At 47.4% G+C, this 10,844-nt stretch overlaps 1 protein-coding gene across 1 annotated transcript; it reads left to right on the forward strand.

Moving 5' to 3' along the window:
* Window positions 1–2,805: 2,805 nt before the first annotated feature.
* LOC133888702 (bidirectional sugar transporter SWEET6a-like) lies at window positions 2,806–5,858 on the forward strand. Its single transcript, XM_062329043.1, has 6 exons — window positions 2,806–2,937; window positions 3,060–3,096; window positions 3,232–3,448; window positions 3,594–3,755; window positions 5,284–5,403; window positions 5,494–5,858. Exons 1-6 carry the CDS (start codon window positions 2,895–2,897, stop codon window positions 5,650–5,652), a joined length of 738 nt encoding a protein of 245 aa, XP_062185027.1. The 5' UTR covers window positions 2,806–2,894; the 3' UTR covers window positions 5,653–5,858.
* Window positions 5,859–10,844: the final 4,986 nt, after the last annotated feature.

Below are 10,844 nucleotides of genomic sequence, written 5' to 3' on the forward strand. Positions count from 1 at the left end.
GAAGTGACGATTGAATCATCGTTTGATTTTGAAACTTTTTCTACACTCAACATACAACATAGCATATTCCATGTTAAAATTTGGTATTTTTCTGGGTCTGTTTGCTATTTTTAATTCATTAAGTGCATTTTTAGGTTTTTAATGGATATAAGTCAAATTTGTACTGCAAGTGCATGAAATAATGGGAAAAAATGGGTAGAAAAATCATATTCATATTGTTGAGTCTACTTTTAGAACTTTCCCAAGAAATGGAAAAATTTTGAAACATCTGGTTGGCAACACACGACCACCAACATGTAGCTTATTGGATTTTTAATTCTAAAAAAAGCAAATGAAGTCTGAAAAACATGAGACTTGCCATGGTGTCATGATATGATACGTAGAGGCTGTGGTAAAAATTTGAGAAGGTTTCGCAAAAGTTGTCACGTACGATGCTTAGAAACCGAAGCATCTCCGAGGAAGAATCGTGATTTCGAGATAGAACGGATTAGGTTTGAAGCCGAAGTGATGGTTGAATTATCATTTGACCTTTAAACTTTTTCTACACTCAACATACAACATAGCATATTCCATGTTAAAATTTGGTATTTTTCGGGGTCCGTTTGCTATTTTTAATTCATTAAGTGCATTTTTAGGCTTTTTATGGATATAAGTCAAATTTGTACTGCAAGTGCATGAAATAATGGAAAAAAATGGGTAGAAAAATCATATTCATATTGTTGAGTCTACTTTTAGGCCTTTCGCAAGAAATGAAAAGAAATTTGTAACATCTGGGTGGCAACACACGACCACCAACTATAATAGCCAATTGTACAGTACTGCAAATAATAAATACAGGATTAATATAAAACCCGAGGGGTTTTATGGAAATAGCCAATTATAATAGCTATTTTCGGCCAGCGGGCCGAAACAACCTGGGCTTGAGCCTTATTGGCCTTTTGGCCCAAGCCCACATCGGGCTCCCCCTCATCCCCTTGCCATATAAAGAGGATGGCCCGCTGCAAACCCTAACCGCCCCTTGCTTTTGCAGCCGCCGCCGCCCTTTGCTATGGCTGCGGTGCCGTGTGCCGCAGGGCGCCGAAGTGCACTGCTGCGCCAAACCGAGGAGCCGAGCCGCCGTGCGCCGAGTCGCTGGAGGACGCCGGAGGGCGCTGCGGCCGTGTCGACCGAAGGGCGCCGGAGGGTGCCGCCGCAGATCCAAGCCGAGGAGATGCCGAACCACCGGCGGTGAAGTGAGGCGAGTGGCGGAGGGTGGGCATCGGGCAGTGTGGTGGCGGCCGTGGCGTATTTGTGCGTGGGTGGTGGCCTGCGAGCTGCCGGGCTGTTGTGCGGTGGTGGCCTGCGAGCCTTCGAGTTGTTCGTCGGCGCCAGAGGGGAGGTGCCGCGCCAGAGGGGAGGTGCGCGCGTCATCACCAGTCCGGCTCGGGCCTGCCGCTGGAGGCTTGGGTACGGCGGGAGGGAGCTCGCCGGCGCTGCCGAGTCGGCGTGCGGCAGCGCCGCAGCTTCCGTGAGGGCGGCTCGTGGCGGGGGAGGCGCTTAGCCCTCCGGGAAGCCCCCGTGCGCATCTCTCCATCTCCCAGATGTCGATCCAGGATGGGTCATTGGCGGCGGTGGGTGGAGGGCAAGGTGGCGGGATTTTGCCGCCCCGCCAAAACGCCAAAACGAAGCGCGCCCGCCAAAACGCGCCAAAACGCGGGCCGCCAAAATCTCCTGCGTAGTGTTTTTTTTTTAATATAACTGTGCGAGTTTGCTGAGTGCCTGACAAATACACTCGGCAGACCATCCTGTTTTGCCGAGTGTATTCCTTCGACACTCGGCAAACCCCCGATACGTCCTGCTGCCGTTTAGTCGCTTTTTTTTGCCGAGTGTCGGATTTGACTCTCGGGAAAGAGTTTGCCGAGTGCGCGATAGAAAACACTCGGCAAACAGCTGTTTGCCGGCACTATGTATGCCGAGTGCTGTTTGCCGAGTGTTACACTCGGCAAACCCTTTGCCGAGTGTTTTTAAGCCTTTGCTGTGTGCCTTGGGCACACGGCAAAGTAACGAAATCCGGTAGTGGTTTTCTGCAAATTAACAACTTTACTAATATAATGTTTATAAATCAACTGTAGCCTTCTTCACCGGTGGTGGGATGCATAGGTTAATTGTAGCTTTATGATCATGTGGATAGCTCTCTGCAGATCTCTTTCTACTTAAAACGTTTGCTAATTTTCTATCGTCATATGTGATCTATCGTCCGCTCGTTCCGCGCTCTCGCGTCTCCCGCATGGGCTCACATTCTGTGCCTCCACGCGCGCTCCCGTGCCCTCCCGTGCACACCCGCGCCCCGCAGCGTCCCATGTCCCACCGCGTGCAAAGCACAGAAAAAAACTAGTCCTGTAATCAATTTCTATCGACCGATCAAGGCTGCCTGCGACGGCTAAAAACACGTACGCATGCAGTCAAAAGGTCTCAACGTGCGAATAGCTCTCTGCAGATCCTCCAGCAGAGCGCACGCCAAAAACCCTGAACCCCCGTCCCGAGCCACTGCCCATGGGCCCCACCTCGCCGGCCCGTCCCACCGACCCCACGAGCCAGCCTCACGCAACGGGTTAATTAGGCCCGCGCCGGATAAGCACGCGCGCCGCCAGCCGCAACGCGATCGCGAGAGCGCGCCTGGCGACCAGGGACTCCCAGTTCGCACCCCGGGCTGCCCCCCACGCGCGGCGCGCCTATATAAGGCGAGCCAACTGCCTGCCTCTCGCCGCAACCACCTTTCCAGAAATCCCCAATCGCTTCGCCCCTCCTCTCGCCGCGCCGCGCCGCGTCGCGCTCGTCGTCTAGTTCCAAGCCGCCACCCCCCCAGCTCCCAGGTAGCCAGTCCCCAGCAGCCTTCTACCACTGCGGCGAGCAAGATGATCTCCCCCGACGCCGCCCGCAACATCGTCGGCATCATCGGTACGTACTCCGTGGTGCTCTCTACTCACGGTTTTGTTTGGCTCGGTTGGATCGGTCGGCCGCTGGGTTTGGTTCGATTTCGCTGGGTCTGTCGCTAACGAGTGGCTTCCCTTTGGTTGCAGGCAATGTCATCTCCTTCGGCCTCTTCCTCTCCCCAGTGTAAGCCCCCGCGCCGTCGCCTCCCGATCGATTTCTCTCTGCTTCGACTTCGAGAGGCCAGGTGGTTTGGGTTAGGGTTTTTTGTGCTGATGAGGATACGCCTGCATTTGCGTGCGTGTTTGTGTGGATGTGCAGGCCGACGTTCTGGCGGATCTGCAAGCGGAAGGACGTGGAGGAGTTCAAGCCGGACCCCTACCTGGCCACGCTGCTCAACTGCATGCTCTGGGTCTTCTACGGCATCCCCATCGTCCACCCCAACAGCATCCTCGTCGTCACCATCAATGGCATCGGGCTCGTCATCGAGGGCTCATACCTCATCATCTTCTTCCTCTACTCCACCAACAAGAAGCGCGTGCGTCCCCTGATCCGACCTACGCATCCCGCGATTTCCCCTCCCTCATTTTACTCCCGATGGATCTGTTTATTTTTGTGCTGGTTCTGAGTTTCATATCCGTCGTTTAACTCATGCCTCTCTGCGTTCGTGTGTGCGTGTGCAGTTGAAGATGCTCGCCGTCCTGGGCGTGGAGGCGGCGTTCATGCTCATTGTGGTGCTCTCGGTGCTCCTGGCCGCGCACACCCACGAGAAACGATCCATGATCGTCGGCATCCTCTGCGTCATCTTCGGCTCGGCGATGTACGCCTCCCCGCTCACCATCATGGTACGTGTACATCGATCCAATTCACTCTTGATCCATGCTGATCTCTCCGTCAGCTGTAAGGCGTGGCGTGGTGCGTTTGAATCCGCTGCCTGCCTGCTTTTGCTCCTTAATTACGTGGATAGTCCCGCATTAATTTGGTGGTCTGAGAGTGCTTATCTGCATGTGTTAGTTTCAAGGTCCACATGCCGGTGGATGGTTACGCTAATTAATTAATCTATTTGGATAGTTAGTACTAATACTGTTGGGAAGAGAGTTGTGCATGCTCCGCTGTTAATTTGGTAGGTACGGTGACGGCGGTGATGTTGGTGTTGTATGGATGCGTGCCTGATAGGTTAATTAGGTATGCATGGTCACTGTCTCATTTGGTGGACCTACTTGTCAGTGAAAATTTGCCTTTGCCAACCAATTAGATTGGTTTAGCGATCAGGGGTCTCTCTACTGTTTCGATTAGAATGCAATTAATTTGCTCTTCTGGAACATGCAAGAAATCTCTCCAAAAAGAAAGACCATGTAATTTCGTGAATATATGTATCTTCTTCGGTGCCACTGTTATGAAGCTTTAATTAATCACTAAATATTCAGGGGATGCCATCACAATTTAAACTTTTGCATGATCTAGACTAGACACGAAAGGATCGGTTAAGGATTTTGCAGGCAACCCAGGGCAAGTGACTCATCAGGTTGTAGTTGAAGCATTAGTGTCAATTAGCATCACACCTTAATAAGTTGGTTGTTTTGGAAGAACAACAGATGGGAAAGCCAATTTCGTTTAAAACTTGCATGAAACGATCCTGTGTTTAACCACCGTGTCAAATCTGTTCGCCTTTCCCATCTACCCGGTACAAATCAACGTACATCTGATTAGTCAAATTTTCACTGTATTCTTGGGACACTTCATGATCTTTAAGACATGCCGTTCTATGTTCCGTCAAAAAGGCTATTGCCGTCTGTACCAGAATAGAAGCCGCAGCTGGCCCCTACGTGTTGTCTGAACTGGTACTCGCATTCCATATAGGGTGTGTTGTTGTCCTGCATTTGATTAGCCAACCAAACTTGTTCTGTTGCTCTCACCAAACAATTGTGGTGTTGAGTGACGGATCTGGAACAAAGGAATCGATCGTCCTGTTATCTCCCATCACAAACGTGTGCTGCTAAGCCGGGATTGCGTGATGCGTAGGTGCTGCTTCAGGTGTGATGGATTACGAATCCGGTGTTCTTGGATGAAGCAAGTACATGTGTCCATGTACCAGTCTTTGCTTTTCGTGGCCTTCCCTTTTGTCAACTTTTGTCGAAACAAGGAAAGATACATACAGTAGCGGCCATGCACTATGCTGCTGGTGCTTTCTAAACCGGGCCATTTCTTCTAGAGTTCAGCAAAACCTGCTGCTATCTGTTTGTTCCACACTCAGATTCGAAAGTGCAGCGGGATAAAAATACTGAGCTAGCGCTACTCACAAATATGTTGTGCATCGTTGGTTTTGGATCGATCTAGCTGTTGGGTCACATGTTTGAACTGATTTTCTTGCAGAGGAAAGTGATCACTACCAAGAGCGTTGAGTACATGCCGTTCTTCCTGTCGCTGGTGAGCTTCCTCAACGGCATCTGCTGGACGGCCTACGCCCTCATCCGCTTCGACCTCTACGTCACGGTCAGTATTCATACATGAATGTCGATCCTCGTGTTCAGCTTGAACACTCTTCTAACCGTGCTAGCTCCTGTCGCGTGCGTGCTTTTGCAGATCCCCAACGGCCTCGGCGCGTTCTTCGGCCTCGTCCAGCTGATCCTCTACGCCTGCTACTACAAGTCGACCCCCAAGAAGGAGAAGAACGTCGAGCTGCCCACCGTCGTCTCCGGCAACGTCGGCGGCGGCAACGTCTCCGTCAGCGTCGAGAGATAAGCAGCCGGCGCATCCCCGCGTCGAGAAATTGGGCGATGGTTTTACTCAGTCTTGCCTCTGTCATCTAAAGAGTCGTAGCTTCCTCCTTTCCGGTTGACGGCTAAGAGAGTGGTAGGTTTGTCCGTTGTTGTCTTGTCAAGAACCATATATAGTTTGCTGAGATAATGACAATCATGTCACTTTGCTACCTCTAATCCCCCAATTGATTCTTGATAGTAATGAGATGGTCAATTATCGATCGCGTTTGTTTTTCCTTCTTTTGAGTGGATACTGGAAGTGCTGACTTTGGTTGGCTGGCTGGCTCGCTCGCAGGAGGAGATAGCGATGCCTGCCGCGCACCCTGTTTTTGGGGAAGTGGCCATTTCAGAACTCGTTGTATGGTCAATTTGGATTGATCGACTTACCGTGAAATAGAAGTCAAATTGGATTGGTCACCTGGCAAAGAAGAGTCAATTTGGATAAAATGGTTAGGGAAGACTCCCTATTAAGAGCGAGAGGCGTGTGGAGCGCAGAAAGCAATATGGGAACGAACGTTGGTCTTCGATTGAAAATGTCGGACTCCTCCTTCCGTTCACATTGTGTAACTCATAATAGTCTCTAAATCAATAATGGGTATGTATATATTTCTAATAAAAATAGACATCATAAGCATATATCGATTAAAGTATAACATTACAAACATATATTGATTAAAGTACGATATTGATACAATATAGCCTTCCTTAAAATAAAAGTTTATAAGCATAATTAAATAAAGTCTCACAACACAACGCAAAAACGATTCAAGCCCTACAGACAACTTGAGTGTGAACGAAACCTAACTTTTCTATTATTCATCTTTACCTTCGACGAAGTCGGCCTTTGGATCATCTGAATCCACATATAGCAAGAGTGAGTACATAAGGTACTCAACAAGTTCTACCTCAAGGGAAGACATTAAATGCATAAAGGTAGATCAAGGATAAGGCTATAGAGCTTTTAAGTTTTGTAGAAAGCTAGTTTTCGATGCAAGGTTCAATTTGCAAAGACTATCTTAAAATATTTTTAAGGGAAACACATAAGTTGAGCTTATGGGGTGGTTGATCCTAGGGGGAGATACTTCCATCCCCCAGTTCCCGTAATTCTTTTACCGGTTGACACACAGTCTGAGATATTCTAGACACATAATCAACACTTTTTGAAAATACGGGCACACTACCCACTCACACGCTAAGGAGTTACACACACCGAAAAGCTAATCATTGTGACCGAACCATAGCATATCCTTGACCAAAGACATGGCTATATTGATAGGTTTAACACAACACTCTGCCGAGGTTGTACACTTTACCTACAAGATATGCACAGATTCTAACCTTAGCAACTGGAGGAATTGTCCTAACAAGACGCAACATCCTCACAACATAGCCACAATATCTGTCTTCTGTTATGATGTGTCAAGGAAAGCAACTTCCTTTAGCCAAAATTCACACTTGTTGAATTTTGCATAAAGCTCATGGGCTCTTAACCTTTCCAAGACTATTCTTAGATGTTGTTCGTACTCTCGGCACTCTGAGAATAGATGAGTATGTCATTAATAAATACTACGACAAACTTATCTAACTCTTCTATAAATACATTATTCATCAAATTCATAAAGTAAGTATGAGCATTGGTTAATCCAAATGACATTACTGTGAATTCGTATTGTCCATACTGAGCTATAAAGGCTGTTTTGGGTATGTCACTTTCTCGAACTTTCAGTTGGTAATACCCTGATCTCAGGTCAATCTTAGAGAAGAATTTGGCTCATTGCAGTTGATCGAAAATGTCATCGATCCTGAGCAGTGGGTATTTATTTTTTATTGTTACTTCATTCAAGGCTCTATAGTCTACAGACATTCTAAGACTACCATCTTTCTTCTTTACAAGCAAGACCGGTGATTCCTACGGAGATGAACTAGGTCTGATATATATCCTCACTCTTGTAACTCTCCTAGTTTCTTCTTTAACTCTACTAGTTCATTTGCTGCCATTCGATATGGTTTCTTGGCTATTGGGGTTGTTCTAGGGACAATGTTTATGATGAATTCTATTTTCCGGTCAAGTGGCATTTCTGATAGTTCCTCTAGGAAAATATTTGGATATTCCTTTACTATGGGTACCTCATTCAGAGTTGTGGCTTACATGTTACATAACATGGGCCTAGATTTAGCTCCGTTGGGCTGACATTCTACTTTAATGCCATTGCGGTTAACTAGGGTGACCTTTTGGGTGCCACAAGCTATGTTGCCTTAATGCTTGGCTAACCAGTCCATTCCAAGGATAATGTCTATCCCATCAGATTGGAGAACTACTAAGTTTGCTAGGAACTCTACCCCACTTATTATGATTTTAACCCGGAAACATTCTAATAGACACTTGATTTCTGCTCTGGGAGAGCATATCATAAGGGGTTTTTAAGTAAAATAGTTCGAATTCTATGCTTAGCAGCAAACTTTGATGATATGAATGAATGTGAAGCTCTAGAATCAAATAATATTGTTGCTAGAGTTGAATTCACAATGAACTCACTGAATATGACGTCCGATGCTTCCTGAGCATCATGAGCATCAATGTGGTTGACGCGGCCTTTCCCAAAGGATTGGGTGGTCTTCTTCTGCTGTCCTGAGGCTTGCGATCCACCACGTCCAACTCTTGATGCTGTTGTCCTGGCACTTACTGCGGAGTTTGTTGGGGCTTGTGCTGCATTGGGGTTTTTGTGTGGGCAGTTGGCTATCATATGCCTAGGGTCCCTATAGTTGTAGTAGACTGTTTCTTTCGGACACCTAGGCAACACTGCCATTGTTGAGCTGACTTGCTGAATTCTGGTTGCGGTAAGCTGAAGCTATTGGCCGGTTGTATCCTTGAGACCGATACCGCATAGTTGGTTGGTATTTTAGTTTCTATTAGTCGTTGGGTCTGGGCTTTGCGAATCTTTCCCGCTGCCTATGCTTATGTGCCATGAACTTGTGTTTTCGATCATTGTCTCCAATTTTGGCTTCCTCTACGATGATGGCTCGATTCATCATCGCGTTGAAGTCTGGATAAGTGCTGGTAGACATGTGCATCTTCAGAATACTCTGCAGTCTCCTTCTGAAGCGGTCCTGCTTCTTCTTGTCTATATTCATATCTTTTAGGGCATAGTGGGAGAGCTTGGTGAATTTGCGGATGTACTAATTTATGGTCATGGCCCCTTACTTCAAGTCATGAAACTCTGTTGCCTTCATCTCTATGATTCCTTTTGGGATGTGATACCTCCTGAATTCCTCTTAGAATTCCTCCTACGATGGCATTGACATCCTCTATGGCTTCTCGATAGTTTTCCCACCATTCCAAGGTTGCTCATGTTAACTGGTGAGATGCCAAAAGATCCTTTTCACGGTTGCTGGGATTTATGACATCCAACTTTCTGTTGATGGCTCTTAGCCAATTATCTACTGCTAGTGGGTCATCTTCCGTGTGATTGAAGGTGGCTGGTCTGAGTCTCATGAACTCGGTCATCTTGGACTGTGGCCCTTGTCCATTTCCACGGTTGCCTTGTATTCCTTGCGCTATGGCTTATGTCAAACTATTAGCCATTACTGCCACAAGTTCTTCAACAAACGGTGGGGGTGACAAATGTCCTCTCAGCTGATTATTCTAGCCATATCCCTCTTGTCCTTGATTCACTTCATCCCCATGGTCTTGCTCTTCCATAGCTGCTCCTTGGGCTCGGGGAAACAGGAGGGCTTGCTTAACCCATCCACCTCAATTCTGATGTTCACCTCTGGTTTGTGGCTTTCCTCTAGGTTATTGTCCTACTTGAGCCTCATTGGCGGCCTCATGGTCAACTTGAGCTTGACGCTCCTGGCATTGTTGGATCCTTACTGACCTCTTGGCGACATCTATTTTTGAGGGTAGAAAAAGGGTAAGACTTTAGGGGGGATAGATAGGCATTAGGTTACTTGATTCTTCTAAGAACACTTAGGTTGATTATAGCACACAACATCAAGCATATAACATTACATCACACGGGGTTCAATACATACATAGGCATTAGAGCTAAGGACTCCAAGCGACACTGAGCTACAGACAAGGATTGGGTTACTATAACACGATACATGATACTACAACACAGTACATACTACTGGAATAACTAGCACATGATAGATTGATGATGCACTAGTTTTGATGATGCTCTTGAGTCATGTTACTACTGTTGATGGTGGAGAGACTTCCTTTAGGGGTGGTTTGCACGTCACTCTATGGCGAGATTGATGTCATCATGGTTGTCTAGTTCCAGGTCCTGCATCTGCCCAAAAGCTCTAGCCATGTTCTCCTCATCACCATCCAGGTTGATGATGCTATCTCCAACGGACTCTTTACTGCCCTCAGAATCATCGTCGTGCACAAACTCGCTCTCAATGGGGTCTTCTTCTTCTTTGAAATTATCTTCATACATCTGGTCGTCCTGCTCCACTCCTGGAACTGGTGGAGGTGGCGGTGACACTACAACTGATGCTGGTACAACTCTACGTGTTGCAATGGCATTGGCTACTCTTGGAGGGAGGAGGGGAACTCCAGGTAACTCCAAGCATCTGACGCTGTCAATTGGGGGTAGGTGAAAGGTCCTCTTCCTTGCAGTGAGCTTGCAATGGGGTCCTCCATGAGTCATTTGGCAAGACAAGTAGGCTTCATTGAGCTCCTTGACATAATATTCAAAGGTCTCTATCAATGCCTTCGTAGTCTCCTCAGCATACTTTTCTGCAGTTGCTGCCTACTCTCAAACCTATTGTAGCTGCATCATCAAAGCTCTCTCTCGAGTCTCAGAGTTTTCAGCCCTTTGGATGCTTGCATTCCACACAAAGTGATGAGTCTCATACAACTGGTTCAGGGCAAAGAGGTACTTCACTGTGGCGACCAAGGTAGGGTCGTCCTCCCTTTGATCTAGACCTTCCAACCTTCTCATCCTGCTACGCCACACAAGGCGTGTGCGGTCACTGACTGGGAAGAACTTTACCGGGGTACATCCAGTATCCTTCTCATGCCTTCGGCAAAAGTAAAGGAGGGCCTTGCGGGCTACTGCCTGATAAGTGTCACTGTACTTAGCTCCGTAGGCGACAGTACTCCACTGCTGCTAGTCTATATACTCAGGTTTCTTGAACACATGGACCTGGACTTCACATTTATTG

The sequence above is a fragment of the Phragmites australis genome, chromosome 1 (genome assembly GCF_958298935.1).
Source record: "Phragmites australis chromosome 1, lpPhrAust1.1, whole genome shotgun sequence".
Classification (NCBI taxonomy): domain Eukaryota; kingdom Viridiplantae; phylum Streptophyta; class Magnoliopsida; order Poales; family Poaceae; genus Phragmites; species Phragmites australis.